The sequence below is a fragment of the Lagenorhynchus albirostris genome, chromosome 6 (genome assembly GCF_949774975.1).
Source record: "Lagenorhynchus albirostris chromosome 6, mLagAlb1.1, whole genome shotgun sequence".
NCBI classification, from domain to species: Eukaryota; Metazoa; Chordata; class Mammalia; order Artiodactyla; family Delphinidae; genus Lagenorhynchus; species Lagenorhynchus albirostris.
Genome location: NC_083100.1, coordinates 23145249 through 23164648, shown reverse-complemented (window position 1 = coordinate 23164648; position 19400 = coordinate 23145249). Strand labels below are relative to the sequence as shown.

Sequence of the window (19400 nt, the reverse complement as noted above, 5' to 3'; positions counted from 1 at the left end):
GGGGAGGAAGAGAGACTGAGCAACTTAAAGAAGTTTCTCTGGTCTTCCCATATTATGAAATGTTTCCTTCCTCAGTGTATTCCTTTATGAGATGGGAACAGTTTTTAAGTAGTCATTTCATGATAAGGAATAAATGAGGTAGTATAAAGATGACTTTACCAACTGACTTTATAAATTGAATGTAATTTAAATTTAGTCAATTTTATGCTGCTAATTCTATAAAGTGCTTAGAATATAAGGTGGTTGTAGAACTCTCCTTTTAAAATGTTATTTTTGTACATCTTGCCACTTGTAAAGCTACTTTATGCCTCAGATACTTGAACTATCTTTGTTAGCATTATATAGACAGCATAAGAAACATGTAGCGCTAAGTCCTACAGCTTTAACCCTTACTGTTTCTCTATACAGTGAAAGATGCAGATGCACTTTGTATGGACATACAGACTCTGTGAACAGCATCGAGTTTTTTCCTTGCTCCAACATTCTTCTCACAGGTTCTGCAGATAAGTCCCTGTCTGCATGGGATGCAAGAACGGTAAGCAAATCATCAACACTTTTTCCAATTTTGGTAGGTCTCGTTACTCTTAGTCACTTTTCAGGTATTAGGTACAATTTATGAAGTAATTGTACAGGGGCATGTAGGTTAAAAGAATGGTAATAAGTTCCTATTTACAAGATCTTGTCTATGTGCTTTTATGTACCCTGCCTCCTAAAAGTAGGACTATAAAAATAATGTAATTACTTCATTAAACATTAATGCAACATTTTTTTTTTTTTTTTTTTTTTTGCGGTACTCGGGCCTCTCACTGTTGTGGCCTCTCCCGTTGCGGAGCACAGGCTCCGGACGCGCAGGCTCAGTGGTCATGGCTCATGGTCCTAGCCGCTCCACAGCACATGGGATCTTCCCGGACCGGGGCACGAACCTGTGTCCCCTGCATCGGCAGGCGGACTCCCAACCACTGCACCACCAGGGAAGCCCAACAATTTTTTATTGAGATAGAAACTCTGCTGATACATTACATATGACAGGGAAACGCATAGCACCTCTCCTTAAGGACTTTGTAGCTTGGAAAGGAAGGAGAAACGAGATTTTAATGCAATGAGGTATGTGTTAAAATGGAAGAGGATACATGACGCAGGGGAAAAGCAAGAAGGAGAACTCTTATCTGCCTAGAAGGCTGTGGATGGCTTCCAAGAGGAGGCTGTGCTTGAGCTGAGATTTGGAGGGTAAGTAGGATATACCAGGTAATCTCGAGAAGGTGGATTCCAGGAAACAGCAGTGCATGTACAAAGCCATAGAAGTATGAGGCTACAAAGGCATATTCTGAGAGTAATATGTTTGAATAGAGCTTAAGGAAGGAGGAAGAAAAAACAAGCAAGAGTATACAGATGGACAAGGACAAGATCATTAAGTATCTGATTGAAATTTTATAGTTTTCAGAAGGAGTCTATTAAAGCATGTTAAGCAAACAGGGTAACACAATCAGGTTAGCCTTTTAGAAAGATTAATTTGATAGTAGAGTTAAGGGAGTCATTCTCATATAGGAGGCTTGTACAGTAGGCTGTGAGCAGATGAGAATTTGAACTAGGAGACTGTGAGAGTATGAAGTAAAGTATGGATTCAAGATAAGGGGTTTAACTCTTACAATTTGAAGAGTGACTGGATGTGGAGATAATGGGAGGAAAGAAAAGGGGTTTAAAGGTGACCAACTGTCCCAGTTTATCTAGCTAAGACTGAGAGTTTTCTGAGTTGTGGGATTTTTCAGTGTTAAACTAGATAATCCTGGGTTACTGTGGCTTCAGAAGTGAATTAGATGTGAAGAAATGGTGATGAAATTTGGGAACTACACTTTCAAAGAGTTTGGCTGTGGAGATGAAGAGAAAAGTCTATACCTGTAGGATCCAAATAGAGGTCTCCCTTGTTCAAATAGGAGACAGCATGTTTATTTGCTTAGCGGTAGGGGAGAGGAAGGGATTAAAGATTCAGGAAAGAGCAAACACAACTAATTGAGCACACACTTTAGTAATTTGAGGCATGCCAAAATATGCAAAACAGGGTCTCCATATTTGTTCTTAGCAACATTTGATGAGGATAATGTAGGAGTCTATACTAAAAAGAAAAAAAATCCATATTTTATGGTTCGTGAGTCAGGAAAGAAATGCAACTTGTAATGTTTCCCATTTATCTTCCCGTACACAATGCATGATTGACATCAATAAAGGAATATGATGATGAGCATCCAGATAGTATGAACAGGGACCCAAGTTCATTATGGGAGGCTCTATTTAGTCCTCTGAGGCAAATTGATTTAGGATAAATAGAGAATAAGGCGACCTTAGGTTCACTTATTATAGAAAAACAGCTAATGGTAGAATGACAAATACCTTAGACACAACTTCACATGTTGCAGCATGTCAAGGGGCAGCAGTCAAGGGGCACTGTGGGAAAAGTGTATCGGCCATGAATTAAGAGTAAAATCAGAATGATTTGTTGTTGGGTAAAAAAGGTGCCACAACCTCCTTCTTGCTTTAAAATAGCTTAGACCCTGGTGCAACAGAATTGATTCCTGCTAATGGATTATCAATGAAAAAGCAAGATTTTCAATGCATTTAGCCTAAATACTTACATGTGAAGTGTGTATAAAAGCCATTGGTAAAGGAAAACCCACAGAGAAAATATTAATTTAGTAGTGACCTAAATTTTATGCTCATTTTCTTTTGATATCAGATTTTTTTTTTGTCTGTCTCTCAGAGTGCTATAACTGAATGTTATCAGAAAACATGTCTCTTATTTATTTTCTTTCCTGTGAAAAACTGGAGCACTAATGCTTGGAAGTAAAACTGCTCTTACAAAGAGAAGTTGCCTCTCGTGTATCTGCCTTAAATGCCTAGAGTTGCTTATAGACGGTGGCCTTCCTACCTCTTGTTGGGAACTCCTTGTATACTGGTCTTATTTCCTACAATATGTCTGAGAGTGGGAGAAAAGAGGGATTCAGCACAGCACAGGGCATTTAGCATACAGCAGGATAGCATGTGGATTGAATGTATGTCCATAAAAAGGTTGTATTTCTTTAATCAATATTAATATATATTTTTCAAATTGGTTTTAATGGCAAATTAAAATTTTTATTATTAATGTTATGATTACAATTTTATTAGTAGTATGCATGCTAGGTTTATAGTCATTAATACTAGGGAAAGGACTATAAAATACTTTGGTATAAATAAAATGTTGTTCATAAATTATGGTAAATACATCAATGTTTAGAAATAAAGTTCATTTAGTTTATTTTCTGAAAATATTTCAAACCAGATGTTAAAATATATATATTTAAATTGGTATCTATATAAAATAGAATTAGCATGTAAAACAAAGGGAAATTCACTTAATTTAGGTTATTAATAATTAGACAATTCAAGTTGTTAACTAAATGTTATTATAAAACACTACAAATAACATATGACAGCAACTCTAGAATTAAACAGAATCATTTCACTTGAGTTGCATAGCAATTCCGGTGACTAGTTCCAGATCTACCACATTTTTTTTAAAACACAAAACAAAACAAAAAAAACTGAAACAGCCAGATTTTTAAAAATTCATATTTTATATAGTTTTTTTTTTTTACATCTTTATTGGAGTATAATTGCTTTACAATGGTGTGTTAGTTTCTACTTTATAACAAAGTGAATCATTTATACATATACATATGTTCCCATATCTCTTCCCGTTTGCGTCTCCCTCCTTCCCACCCTCCCTATCCCACCCCTCCAGGCGGTCACAAAGCACCGAGCTGATCTCCCTGTGCTATGCAGCTGCTTCCCACTAGCTATGTACCTTACGTTTGGTAGTGTATATATGTCCATGCCTCTCTCTCGCTTTGTCACAGCTTACCCTTCCCCTCCCCATATCCTCAAGTCCATTCTCTAGTAGGTCTGTGTCTTTATTCCTGTCTTACCCCTAGGTACTTCATGACATTTTTTTTCTTAAATTCCATATATATGTGTTAGCATATGGTATTTGTTTTTCTCTTTCTGACTTACTTCACTCTGTGTGACAGACTCTAGTTCCATCCACCTCATTACAAATAGCACAATTTCGTTTCTTTTTATGGCTGAGTAATATTCCATTGTATATTATGTGCCACATCTTCTTTATCCATTCATCCAATGATGGACACGTAGGTTGTTTCCATCTCTGGGCTATTGTAAATAGAGCTGTAATGAACATTTTGGTACATGACTCTTTTTGAATTATGGTTTTCTCAGGGTATATGCCCAGTAGTGGGATTGCTGGGTCACATGGTAGTTCTAATTGAAGTTTTTAAAGGAACCTCCACACTCTTCTCCACAGTGGCTGTATCAATTTACATTCCCACCAACAGTGCAAGAAGGTTCCCTTTTCTCCACACCCTCTCCAGTATTTATTTTTTCTAGATTTTTTGATGATGGCCATTCTGACTGGTGTGAGATGATATCTCATTGTAGTTTTGATTTGCATTTCTCTAATGATTAATGATGTTGAGCATTCTTTCATGTGTTTGTTGGCAGTCTGTATATCTTCTTTGGAGAAATGTCTATTTAGGTCTTCTGCCCATTTTTGGATTGGGTTGTTTGTTTTTTGTTATTGAGCTGCAAGAGCTGCTTATAAATTTTGGAGATTAATCCTTTGTCAGTTGCTTCATTTGCAAATATTTTCTCCCATTCTGAGGGTTGTCTTTTGGTCTTGTTTATGGTTTCCTTTGCTGTGCAAAAGCTTTGAAGTTTCATTCGGTCCCATTTGTTTATTTTTATTTTTATTTCCATTTCTCTAGGAGGTGGGTCAAAAAGGATCTTGCTGTGATTTATGTCATAGAGTGTTCTGCCTATGTTTTCCTCTAAGAGTTTGATAGTGTCTGGCCTTACATTTAGGTCTTTAATCCATTTTGAGCTTATTTTTGTGTATGGTGTTAGGGAGTGATCTAATCTCATACTTTTACATGTAGCTGTCCAGTTTTCCCAGCACCACTTATTGAAGAGGCTGTCCTTTCTCCACTGTACATTCCTGCCACCTTTATCAAAGATAAGGTGACCATATGTGCGTGCGTTTATCTCTGGGCTTTCTATCCTGTTCCATTGATCTATCTTTCTGTTTTTGTGCCAGTACCATACTGTCTTGGTTACTGTAGCTTTGTAGTATAGTCTGAAGTCAGGGAGCCTATTTCCTCCAGCTCCGTTTTTTGTTCTCAAGATTGCTCTGGTTATTCGGGGTCCTTTGTGTTTCCATACAAATTGTGAAATGTTTTGTTCTAATTCTGTGAAAAATACCAGTGGTAGTTTGATAGGGGTTGCATTGAATCTGTAGATTGCTTTGGGTAGTAGAGTCATTTTCACAATGTTGATTCTTCCAATCCAAGAACATGGTATATTTCTCCATCTATTTGTATCATCTTTAATTTCTTTCATCAGTGTCTTATAATTTTCTGCATACAGGTCTTTTGTCTCCTTACGTAGGTTTATTCCTAGATACTGTATTCTTTTTGTTTCAATGGTAAATGGGAGGGTTTTTTTGATTTCACTTTTAGAATTTTCATCATTAGTGTATAGGAATGCCAGAGATTTCTGTGCATTAATTTTGTATACTGCTACTTTACCAAATTCATTGATTAGCTCTAGTAGTTTTCTGGTAGCATCTTTAGGATTCTCTATGTATAGTATCATGGCATCTGCAAACAGTGACAGCTTTACTTCTTCTTTTTCGATTTGGATTCCTTTTATTTCCTTTTCTTCTCTGATTGCTGTGGCTAAAACTTCCAAAACTATGTTGAATAAGAGTGGTGAGAGTGGGCAACCTTGTCTTGTTCCTGATCTTAGTGGAAATGCTTTCAGTTTTTCACCATTGAGGATGATGTTGGCTGTGGGTTTGTCATATATGGCCTTTATTATGTTGAGGAAAGTTCCCTCTATGCCTACTTTCAAGAGGGTTTTTATCACAAATAGGTGTTGAATTTTGTCGAAAGCTTTCTCTGCATCTATTGAGATGATCATATGGTTTTTCTCCTTCAATTTGTTAATATGGTGTATCACATTGATTGTTTTGCATATATTGAAGAATCCTTGCATTCCTGGAATAAACCCCACTTGATCATGGTGTATGATCCTTTTAATGTGCTGTTGGATTCTGTTTGCTAGTATTTTGTTGAGGATTTTTGCATCTATGTTCATCAGTGTTATTGGCCTGTAGTTTTCTTTTTTTGTGACATCTTTGTCTGGTATCAGGGTGATGGTGGCCTCGTAGAATGAGTTTGGAAGTGTTTCTCCCTCTGCTATATTTTGAAAGAGTTTGAGAAGGATAGGTGTTAGCTCTTCTCTAAATGTTTGATAGAATTCACCTGTGAAGCCATCTGGTCCTGGGCTTTTGTCTGTTGGAAAATTTTTAATCACAGTTTCAATTTCAGTGCTTGTGATTGGTCTGTTCATATTTTCTATTTCTTCCTGATTCAGTCTTGGCAGGTTGTGCCTTTCTAAGAATTTGTCCATTTCTTCCAGGTTGTCCATTTTATTGGCATAGAGTTGCTTGTAGTAATCTCTCATGATCTTTTGTATTTCTGCAGTGTCAGTTGTTACTTCTCCTTTTTCATTTCTAATTCTATTGATTTGAGTCTTCTCCCTTTTTTTCCTGATGAGTCTGGCTAATGGTTTATCAATTTTGTTTAACTTCTCGAAGAACCAGCTTTTAGTTTTATTGATCTTTGTTATTGTTTCCTTCATTTCTTTTTCATTTATTTCTGATCTGATTTTTATGATTTCTTTCCTTCTGCTAACTTGGGTTTTTTTTTTTTGTTCTTCTTTCTCTAATTGCTTTAGGTGCAAGTTTAGGTTCTTTATTCAAGATGTTTCTTGTTTCTTAAGGTAGGATTGTATTGCTATAAACTTCCCTCTTACAACTGCTTTTGCTGCATCCGATAGATTTTGGGTCATTGTGTCTCCATTGTCACTTGTTTCTAGGTATTTTTTTTATTTCCTCTTTGATTTCATCAGTGATCACTTCATTATTAAGTAGTGTGTTGTTTAGCCTCCATGTGTTTGTATTTTTTACAGATCTTTTCCTGTAATTGATATCTAGTCTCATATTGTTGTGGTTGTAAAAGATACTTGAAACAATTTCAATTTTCCTAAATTTACCAAGGCTTCACTTGTGACCCAAGATATGATCTGTTCTAGAGAATATTCCATGAGCACTTGAGAAAAATGTGTATTCTGTTGTTTTTGGATGGAATGTCCTATAAATATCAATTAAGTCCATCATGTTTAATGTATCATTTAAAGCTTGTGTTTCCTTATTTATTTTCATTTTTGATGATCTGTCCATTGGTGAAAGTGGGGTGTTAAATCCCCTACTATGAACGTGTTACTGTCTATTTCCCCTTTTACGGATGTTAGTATTTGCCTTATGTATTGAGGTGCTCCTATGTTGGGTGCATAAATACTTACAATTATTATATCTTCTTCTTGGATCGAACCCTTAATCATTATGTAGTGTCCTTCTTTGTCTCTTCTAATAGTCTTTATTTTAAAGACCATTTTGTCTGATATGAGAATTGCTACTCCAGCTTTCTTTTGCTTTCCATTTGCATGGAATATCTTTTTCCATCCCCTTACTTTCAGTCTTTATGTGTCTCTAGGTCTGAAGTGGGTCTCTGGTAGACAGCAAATATATGGGTCTTGTTTTTGTATCCATTCAGCCAATCTGTGTCTTTTGGTGGGAGCATTTAGTCCATTTACATTTAAGGTAATTATCGATATGTATGTTCCTATTCCCATTTTCTTAATTGTTTTGGGTTCGTTATTGTAGATCTTTTCCTTCTCTTGTGCTTCTTGCCTAGAGAAGTTCCTTTAGCAGTTGTTGTAAAGCTGGTTTGGTGGTGCTGAACTCTCTCAGCTTTTGCTTGTCTGTAGATGTTTTAATTTCTCCATCAAATCTGAATGAGATCCTTGCTGGGTTGAGTAATCTTGGTTGCAGGTTTTTCTCTTTCATCACTTTAAATATGTCCTGCCAGTCCCTTCTGGCTTATAGAGTTTCTGCTGAAACATCAGCTGTTAACCTTATGGGGATTCCCTTGTGTGTTATTTGTTGTTTTTCCCTTGCTGCTTTTAATATGCTTTCTTTGTATTTAATTTTTGACAGTTTGATTAATATGTATCTTGGCATATTTCTCCTTGGATTTATCCTGTATGAGACTCTCTGTGCTTCCTGGACTTGATTAACTATTTCCTTTCCCATATTAGGGAAGTTTTCAACTATAATCTCTTCAAATATTTTCTCAGTCCCTTTCTTTTTCTCTTCTTCTTCTGGAACCCCTATAATTCGAATGTTGGTGCATTTAATGTTGTCCCAGAGGTCTCTAAGACTGTCCTCAGTTCTTTTCATTCCTTTTTCTTTATTCTGCTCTGCAGTAGTTATTTCCACTATTTTATCTTCCAGGTCACTTATCCATTCTTCTGCCTCAGTTATTCTGCTATTGATCCCATCTAGAGTATTTTTAATTCCATTTATTGTGTTGTTCATCGTTGTTTGTTTCATCTTTAGTTCTTCTATGTCCTTGTTAAATGTTTCTTGCATTTTGTCCATTCTATTTCCAAGATTTTGGATCATGTTTACTATCATTATTCTGAATTATTTTTCAGGTAGACTGCCTGTTTCCTCTTCATTTGTTAGGTCTGGTGGGTTTTTATCTTGCTCCTTCATCTGCTGTGTGTTTTTCTGTCTTCTCATTTTGCTTATCTTACTGTGTTTGAGGTTTCCTTTTTGCAGGCTGCAGGCTCGTAGTTCCCATTGTTTTCGGTGTCAGTCCCCAGTGGCTAAGGTTGGTTCAGTGGGTTGTGTAGGCTTCCTGGTGGAGGGAACTAGTGCCTGTGTTCTGGTGGATGAGGCTGGATCTTGTCTTTCTGGTGGGCAGGTCCACGTCTGATGGTGTGTTTTGGGGTGTCTGTGGACTTATTATGATTTTAGGCAGCCTCTCTGCTAATGGGTGGGGTTGTGTTCCTGTCTTGCTAGCTGTTTGGCATAGGATGTCCATCACAGTAGCTTGCTGGTCGTTGAGTGAAGCTGGGTGCTGGTGTTGAGATGGAGATCTCTGGCAGATTTTGACCATTTGATATTATGTGGAGCTGGGAGGTCTCTTGTGGACCAGTGTCGTGAAGTTGGCTCTCCCACCTCAGAGGCACATCACTGACTGGCTGCAGCACCAAGATCCTTGCATCCACATGGCTCAGAATAAAAGGGAGAAAAAGTAGAAAGAAAGAATTAGTAGAAGTAGAAAGAAAGAAAGAAGGAAAGAAAGAATGAAAGAAAGGAGGAAGGGAGGGAGGGAGGAAGGAAGGAAGGAAGGAGGGAGGGAAGGAAAAAAGAAAGAAAGAATATAAAGTAAAATAAAATAAAGTAAGATAAAATATAATAGTTATTAAAATAAAAAAAATAATTGTTAAGAAGAAAAAAAATTAAAAAAAAACAAAACAAAACGGATGGATAGAACCCTAGGACAAATGGTGGAATCAAAGCTATATAGCATAAATCTTGCTCTCAAAGTCCACCTCCTCAATTTGGGATGATTCGTTGTCTATTCATGTATTCCACAGACATTAAGTTGATTGTGGAGCTTTAATCCGCTGTTTCTGAGGCTGCTGGGAGAGATTTCCCTTTCTCTTCTTTGTTCTCACAGCTCCCAGGGGCTCAGCTTTGGATTTGGCCCCTCCTCTGCGTGTAGGTCGCTGGAGGGCGTCTGTTCTTCGCTCAGACAGGACGGGGTTAAAGGAGCCACTGATTCGGGGGCTCTGGCTCACTCAGGCCGGGCGGGGGGGGGGGGGCACAGAGTGCGGGGCGGGCCTGCGGCGGCAGAGGCCGGCGTGACGTTGCACCAGCGTGAGGCACGCTGTGCGTTCTCCTGGGGAAGTTGTCCCTGGATCCTGGGACCCTGGCAGTGGCGGGCTGCACAGGCTCCCCGGAAGCGGGGTGTGGATAGTGACCTGTGCTCGCACACAGGCTTCTTGGTGGCGGCAGCAGCAGCCTTAGCGTCTCATGCCCGTCTCTGGGGTCCGCGCTTGTAGCCGCGGCTCGCGCCCGTCTCTGGAGCTCCTTTAAGCAGCGGTCTTAATCCCCTCTCCTCGCGCACCAGGAAACAAAGAGGGAAGAAAAAGTCTCTTGCCTCTTTGGCAGGTCCAGACTTTTCCCCGGACTCCCTCCCGGCCAGCCGTGGCGCACTAGCCCCTTCAGGCTGTTTTCATGCTGCCAACCCCAGTCCTCTCCCGGCACTCCAACTGAAGGCGACCGAAGCCGACTGAAGCCCGAGCCTCAACTCCCAGCCCCGCCCGCCCCGGCGGGTGAGCAGACAAGCCTCTCAGTCTGGTGAGTGCCGGTCGGCCCTGATCCTCTGTGCGGGAATCTCTCCGCTTTGGCCTCCGCACCCCTATTGCTGTGCTCTCCTCCGCGGCTTCGAACCTTCCCCCTCTGACTCCCGCAGTCTCCGCCCGCGAAGGGGCTTCCTAGTGTGTGGAGATCTTTCCTCCTTCACGGCTCCCTCCCACTGGTGCAGGTCCCGTCCCTATCCTTTTGTCTGTTTTTTCTTTTTCCTTTTGCCCTACCCAGGTACGTGGTGGTGGTGGTGGGGGGGGGTTCTTGCCTTTTGGGAGGTCTGAGGTCTTCTGCCAGCGTTCAGTAGGTGTTCTGTAGGAATTGTTCCGTGTGTAGATGTATTTCTGGTGTCTATGTGGGGAGGAAGGTGATCTCCGCGTCTGACTCTTCCGCCATCTTACAGGTTACTTCTATATATAGTTTTTAAAGGGTACGTGTTATTTATATAATATGAAATTATTAGGTTTTTCATTTCACAATGAGTTGTGAAGAAGTTAAAAATAAATTTATTTTTGTAGTTAAATAGTATGAGATGTTGAAAACAGTAACCAGGATAGCTGTAGTTTTTTTCTGTGTAATAATAAAAAGTGTACAACATATTGATATGGATGGTATTATTAGACTTGTAATATCAACTACATCTGTAGTATTCTGGTATTCTCCTTTTTTATAACTTTTATATTATGTTAATTCCTTGATAAATGGTAAACTGTCAGGTGGTACTGAAAGACTGAATGTAAAATGAGATGAATGACTTCCTTCACAGTAAAGCAAAAGCAGAACATGTTGTCACCTCAATGTGATCAACTAGTATTGAGAAATTTTCTAAAATATTTTTTTGATGAAACATGAATATGACCAGTGGATTATATTCCTATAAATAAGTTTTAAACCTCTTTCTCCCATTCCCAAACATATACTAGTCTTAAATCATTAACCTAATCTAACAACTTATTGTCAAAGATAATGAATGTGGAGACCTCTAAGTCAGTCTCTAAGTCAGCTGGACAGATCGGCTCTGAATTTTGTGGGAGACAAGGAAAGGAGTATAAATCTTTGTAATTACCAAATGGAGGCTATTAAATAACTTGCAGTTTGGAAACTCATGAAATTGCTCTGTTTTATAGGACTACATGCAGAGTATTTTTCCTCAAAGTTATGAAACAAAGTTATTTTATTAAAATTAAAAAAGAAGATTGTAATATTGTCAGAAAATGATGTATAATATAGTACATTTAATGAAAACTTATAATGCCGTCTCAAAAAGCGACATGAAGGGCTTCCCTGGTAGCGCAGTGGTTGAGAGTCTGCCTGCCGATGCAGGGGACACGGGTTCGTGCCACGGTCCGGGAAGATCCCACATGCCGCAGAGCGGCTGGGCCCGTGAGCCATGGCCGCTGAGCCTGCGCGTTCAGAGCCTGTGCTCCGCAACGGGAGAGGCCACAACAGGGAGAGACCCGCGTACTGGGAAAAAAAAAAAAAAAAAAAAGCGACATGAAAAATTAAAATATACATCAGTGATTTGGAAGCCTATTTAAAATAAAGGCCGAGATTATTAGTCATTCACAAGTCCAATGAAAATATTAAGGCTTTAGAATGTTTTTGAAAAAAAGAAAAAAAAGAATGTGCTCACTGTACAGTAAAACATAGAATAGAATGAATAATATGTCTGTGAGTTCAGAGCTAGGCTGACAAAGATCAGAGTTGCTGACATTTTGCCTCTTGCGATGAATCAGACACACAGAGTTCATGGCCTGGACTGCCTTTGGTGTCCATGTCTTGCTCCCTAGACTAACTGCAGGCTCTAGTCCAGCATACTGTGTTGTCCCAACTTAGCTGTAGCCAAAAGATCCAGTAACTGACCACTCTGAGTTCCTATGAAGTGAAAAAACTGAGAACTCACCAAAAAAGTTACTCTTGGGTCCTGTGTGGTGCTAACCCATTGTGGACTCCACAGTTCAACCTGCACCCTGCCTAGGTTGTTGTTCTCCTCAGATGCTATCTGGTGAACTCTTAAAGGAGCCTGACATTATTCAGAAGCCCAAATGTGGAAACAAAGGCAAAGATTGTACCTTCTCTCTCTAGGTTTTATTCCTCAGCCACATTCAGCTTAGTAATATTTATTGAAGATCTTTGTGCCAGGCAATATCCTGGGTTCTGGACTGTTGACTGTGACAGAGTCCCTGCCCTCAGTGTACACACAGTCTACTAGGGAGCAGACATGAAGGGAAATTATCTTAAAATTAAAGGTAGTAATTGAAATATACTTGATATAAACTCAATATAACTATAGCTTTGGCTTCTTGTGCCAAAGCTCACTATTCCAAGAGGTGATTTAGTGAATAACACTTACTGAATACCTACTATGTGCCATCACTTTACCTGTAACAGCTATGTAATGCTTAATGGAATCATCATTATCATCTGTATTAGGAACTGAAAAAACAAAGGCTCAGAAGAATAAAATATGTTGCTCAGATCAGCCAATTGGTCAGTGCAAGAGTCAGGAAGCAGGCTGACTCTCCAAACTCAATTCTGTATTTTTATTTTACGGCCTCTAGTTTTAGTTGGTTCTCACTGGCAATCAGAATAGTGTTAAAATGGCATTTCAGTAAGAAAAGATAATTCAATATGCTTACATTTTCAAAAATATTTGTTTAACACAGTAATTCAATGATTCATTAGTCAGATCTATGCTTGGATTTAACAACTATCAGATGTGCAAATGATCCCTCACAAAGACACAAAACTCTAAAGAAAAAAAGTGCATCATGGTCTGCAGCTATCAATTTGGATAATGGATTTTCAAATTCATCCAGTTATGCAGTGGCATTTTTGTTAAAATTTGCTAGGCATTTCTCCCCTCCTGAGGTTGATCAGTTGGTTTTATAAAGTAACTAGAAGTTTTCAAATATTTTAAAACAAAGTAGAAAATTCTTTTCCTACATTTTTAAGGGTTTGACTCAATAGCTTTGAAAGGTGATCGCCCTTACATATTGGCAGGGGAAGCACTTCCAAACAATTGTTATCAAATGCTCCATAGAGCAAGTTTCTTTTTAAAATGATTCCTTTTTTGTTCACTGTTAAAATGTCACCTTTACTTTGATGGAATGATTAACTTTATTATTATTTTCAAAAATACTTGCTTTATAGTACATGGCTAACAGATGCTTATCAAAACATAAAAGGTCAAGAAATTAGGAATACTTGTGTTTTGGTGAAAAAAGCACATGACTCATCTTTAAGGTCAACTTTAAAATACATGCTTTGCTAAAATGTAACAGTGAAGTTCCCTGAGGGTATGAAACATTTTCTTGGACACTGTCTGATTCATTACAAAAGATTGTGAAGATTCTAATCATCAAAGGATCTATTTGAATAAAATTAAGCAACTTAAAAATACTCAGTGTTCCAAACTGCAATAATATGTTGCAGTACAAGAAGAAAGCTTCACTCCATTGTTTTCCATATATTGTGATGCACCTTGCTTTGGAGACCTCAGTTCAAAGACCTTTACATATGTTATACAAATCCTATGCAAAGCTTACTGCTCCCTCACTAAATAAATGTCAGCTAACATCAGTTATTAAACTCACTATATACCAACCATGTGGAATTAGCTAGTATAGCGCAGTGATCTTTTCTGAAAAAACCTTTCCTTTGCTATTTTTTTCTAGCTAAAATACCACTTCCTCCCTTCAAATGGAGAGTCTACCTCTATTCTTAAAGATTTACTTATCCTTCCCTAAAAAACGTTCTCCATTTTGCCCCTGTGCGATTAGGTGTCTCAAGAGGCAACTAAGAAAATTTTATACCACATAGAATTTTGCCTTTTTGGGGGGTAAAGTACTTAAAATGTTGAACTTGACAAATGAGGTATTTTTTTTTCCACAAAAAGACAAACCCTACCAATTTGCTGACTTTTTTGTAATAACTAATGGTTTCAGTAACATGGTACCAGCAGTTATGTTTGAAAAATAAATGTGCTTAATTGTGTTTCTATAGAGTCCTTGGCTTAAATCTATGTTATCTTGCATGTATGTCAGACAGTACAGCACAGTAATAGCGCACAGCCATTGTGCCTGGATTCAAACCCAAATTCTGCTGCTTATTGGCAGTGTGGCCTTGGCCATAATTGCCTAAAATCTGTGTACCTCAGTTGCCTCATTTGTAAAATATAGTCATAGCCCCTATCACATAAGGGTATAATGGGGATTAAAGTGCATAGAAAATTGAAGCGCTTAGAAAATTGACTAATACATGTAAGAACTTAATATATTTTACATATACTTATAGAAACTGTCCTATATCATAGTTGTTTACCTACTAATATTTCTCTAACATGAAACTCTGAGCTTTCTTCTATACTTTCACAGCCTTTGGCATAATAGATGATCAATAGTTGTTGAAGGAAGGAAGGAAAGAAGGGAGGGAGGGAGGAAAGGAGGAAGAGACCAAAAATCAGATGTTTTGCTTTTTGGGTAGGAAAACATTTTATCTGAAAAAAACTCACTGTTTTCTAAAAATTAAAAATAAGTATTTTTTAAAAAATAATAAAATAATCCTATAGTAAATAAATCAATTTAATATGTTATAAGGTTTCAAAAGATTATTTACCTCTTAAAATGCCACAGTTCTTTTTATATCTTGTATACACCATATAATATCTTTGCAGACATAACACAAATACCATCATTCTTTTTCTCTTATCCTTTGCAGTTAATATAAGTAGCATGACAATGGCCAGCAGTGGGAAGACTAGATTTTTGTATCTGGTTGTCAGGCTTTGAAAAAAGTCATATTTCAATAATGGAAACAATGATTAGTAATGACTGGGTATTCCTAACAAACATGGATAGATTCGTTTTATGGGATTATTTCAATTCTGTAAGAGTTAGAAATAAAGTCATACTTCATGCAGTTTATTTACGTTGAATCCAATAAAGATGTAGAGTTGAGGTAAAAGAAGGTATAAGAATAAGTAAAATCCCTAACCAGTTGTTTAGGATAACTTGGATATTCTTGACAAGATAGCACTGCACTTTTGTCATGGTTAAGACACTGCTTTGCACTGTCTTATATATTGAATTGTTGAATTCAATTGGGTTGAATTCTAGGATTAGTGGGAACAATCCAAAGGAAAAATACAAGATATTAACAACTCATCCTTTGAGTAAAACTAATACAGGCTAAATTTTCTCAAAAACATTTTTCCATATGCTTGCCCAATTTTTATTTCATGGTTGAAATGGGTTATTTCTATCAATATTAAAGTATTTATATTATTAGAAGAGAAATAATTATCTAGGAAGGTATGAAATTTAGTATGGTAGATTCCTAAATTCAGTTCCTCTTAGGTCATTTAATAATAGCTGAAATAAAAATAATTAGCATTTACTCTGTCAGGCATTTTAGGCACATGGTTATATTTAATGATCATGCAACACTGCAAGTTAGAGAATATTTTTACCATATTATAGCTAAAAAAGCTAACATCTCTGAAGATCAAAGATGTTAAATAACTTTTTCAAAGGTCTACAGCTATAAGTGGTGGTCTTGAGATTGGAAACCTGTTCCTTCCAGCAACAAAGTCCATATCCCTTTACCGCTACATCCTATCTCTATTTTAACATGATATTAAGTAAAACTTGATTATTGAAAGGCATTTGTAAGCATCTGTCTGTGATACTGAGTTTTATACTCTTCCATATAAAATGAAAAACTTCTAAGTCTAATTCTACTTCATAACCTTGCCTCTTTTATCATGATGTATGTTCTTAGGGAAGAGTAAAGACGAATGTAGGATGAAACATAATTACTTACTTTACTATCCTTGTAACAATCATGTAATATGCTCCAAAGTTAAGCAGAGATGTTTTTTCATTCCCTCTTTTGATAATGCAAATGACTGTTTCTTACTTTCATTCAGATTGCCAGTGAAATTATATGGATAGATAATTGGTGGAAGTTAAAAACCAAAGGAGGGGCATGGATATCACCATTTTAGATGTGGTTGAACCTAGGTGTGGTCTCTTGGCAAAAATAAATTTTTGGCCCTATTTGAATTGAATAAGATATGGGATTATCATGTAAGAATATTGAGGGTAACTTAATCATAGAATGTGTTTGACCAAAAGGAAATACCTGTGCATTGCATTCAGCCCTTTCTGCCTTAAATGGAGTATAGAGAAAAATATAGACTTTGAAGTCAGATAGAATGGAGTTTGAATCTAGGTTCTGTCACTTCCTGGTTGTATATAGTAAGGCATGATATTTAATATCTGTAAAATTCAGCCTTCTCTTTTTAAAATAGAAATAATTAAATCACAGTGTTAACACTGGGAGCATGTATTTGGAAGTCAAAAACAGTTATTTTTTCCTATATTGGTAGCTACTGGCGAGTCCTCTCATGATTTGTGGTTCTGTCTCTTTGGTTGATGAGTTAAATGATGCTTAATGAAATTGAACAATTCCATTGCAGATTGCTTCACACAGTGTTTTATCTGTTGCTGTCACTTTCAAGAACTCAGTGACTGTAATTCATTGCATCAATTTGTAATTCCACTGTCCGAATAATGTTCATTTGACCTATCTTGTCCGTAGTCCCCTAATTGCAGTTCAACATATAGAAAATACTTAAGAATAATCTTGTCACTTGGTATTTATTCTTTTATACACTCAATCCATTAAAGCTTCAATAGTGATGGCTTGGCTGTACTTCAAGATCATCTTAACTTTTAATTCATTGTAGCACTACATGTCAATTATAATCTTAAGGTACCATTGATGAAACTAGAAATTAAATGCAGCATTTTTGGCAACTGTTTCTGGCATCCTAGTGTGGCTGTGATCAGTGTAAAGTAAAGCTACGTCTCTTGCTATGTAGATCTACAGCACCAGAAAATTATTAACGATTAATTAAAGTACATTTCCAATGAATAATCATAAACTCTCCATGTAATCATTTTACCATTAATTATACTAAAGCCTTACATTCAATAAAGGAAATACTGAAAGAAAAAAAAAGAGAGACAAGCTGCCTTGTGTGTATCCCCCTTTACTCATCACATACCACAAATTATCTGGATTCTTAGTAAATGGAGGTAAATTCAGACACATCAGTTTGCAGCAGTTATGTATCAGGAGTTCTGGGGTTTTCTGTGTTTGTTTTGTGGTTTCTAGGAAATTAGCATATGGATCTGCCCATTTAGAACTTCGAATCTGAAAGGAGTAACGCAAAGACGGAGGATCAGGTAGGAAATTCTGGTTGCAGTATTGCTGAGAGTCCACATTTACCAAAAACAGTGTCCTGACCAGACTTTTCCTATCAGGTATTTGACAAGGTTATTGTTACTTAGTTTCCTTTGGTTCTTAGATTTTTTTCCAAATCTTATAAAAGTTTTCTCTATATTTTATTTTTTGCATGTGTGGATATAATTAGCAAACTAAGTTTCTGTTGCTTATATTCAAAACCCAAATAGTACAAAATGATTAAAGATGGTTTATTAGATACTGAGTGAATGCAAAAAGAAAGCAACGATAATCAACAATAAAAAGGAACCCATGAACCACAGTATTTATAAAGACCTATAAACCAAAGAAAAATCCTCAATACTTAAATATGTGTATGCATGTATTTTCATCCTAAATTACTCATGAGTCAAAGAGTAACAAATTATTAAAATAGCAATAAGGAATTTATTTCATGATAAAATTCATGAGCAACAATCAAAAATATACTTAGAAGAAGTCATAGTCCTGAATGCTTTCATTACTGCTCAAGAAAGTCTAAAAATGAAAAAGTTACTTCACAATATTAGGGATAATACAATAAATTTAAAGTGAAAGCAAATAGAAAGTAATATTAAAGCACAATTTAATGGGGGGGAGAAAGAATTTGTTGCTATGAAAACTTTTTTTCATAGCAACATGTTGATTTTTTGGAAAAATCAATAACAAACCATACTTAGACCTGCTTTGTCTTTGCCTCACTATTTTTTATCATCTTCTTATAATTTATACTCTTTCAATAATATACAACTCTCTGTGTGTGTATGTGTGTGTGTGTGTGTGTGTGTGTGTGTGTGTGTGTAAAACAAATATACTGCCAGTTACTTGTTCAACAAGGACGGGTTTATTTGGAATCAGCAGAGAATTACAATTTGGGGTGTGCAAGCATTCCCTGCACAGCAAGGGAAAGAGAACAGTTTTATAAAGGGGAAAGGAAGTTGGGAGGGATGTAGTAAACAAAGAGTCCATGGCTTTTCATAGGCTGCTTCCCTTCCAGGAATGGAGAGAAGACTTTTCTCATCCTGTTGGGATCTGCTCTTGTCACAGGGTGTGAGACCTCTCAGTTCTGGTGTCCCAACTATATTTAATTGAGATTTCTGTTATTAAATTTTTACATTTTTCCCTTTTGATCAAGTGCTTTCTCTGAAACCACTGCTGATCAAGAGTCAGGTTTACCAATTTCATACGCTTTTCACAGATTTCCAGGAAATCTTTACTTTTCGGTCACCAAATAATGTGCAGTTTCAGTTAGGATTCAGTGCTTTCCTTGGGTATGTCACATGAATCCAAAAGTCTGTTCCTTAGAGTTGGTTGGCATAAAGGTTGCTTAGTAGTATCTGATAGGAACCTTTCAAATGAAGTAGAAGAGAGTCTTTCTGGAGGTATTTTTTCTAGTAGATTAAATCTCCAGGTTGCAAGGTGTAATGCTTACTGTCTTTGTCTCCTGAGAGTGCACTGTGAAGAGATTGTTCCAGTAGAGCATGGTTATTTTTAACAGAAACAATTATTCCTTTGTTATGTTGGTATATCTCTCCCTTTATCAGTTGTGAGTCAAAAGAAGCAGAAGATGGGGGCTTCCCTGGTGGCGCAGTGGTTGGGAGTCCGCCTGCTGATGCAGGGGGTGTGGGTTCGTGCCCTGGTCTGGGAGGATCCTGCGTGCCGCGGAGCGGCTGGGCCCATGAGCCATGGCCGCTGAGCCTGCGCATCCGGAGCCTGTGCT

General features: G+C 37.3%; 1 protein-coding gene across 1 annotated transcript in view; it reads left to right on the top strand.

Annotated features, from left to right (window-relative positions):
• The window catches only part of SPAG16 (sperm associated antigen 16), an 873487-nt gene that overhangs the window by 505277 nt on the left and 348810 nt on the right, over positions 1–19400 (top strand). Inside the window, exon 13 of the mRNA XM_060151305.1 lies at positions 409–535. Within this exon, the coding sequence (XP_060007288.1) occupies positions 409–535 (127 nt within the window). The remainder of the gene's footprint in view (positions 1–408; positions 536–19400) is intronic.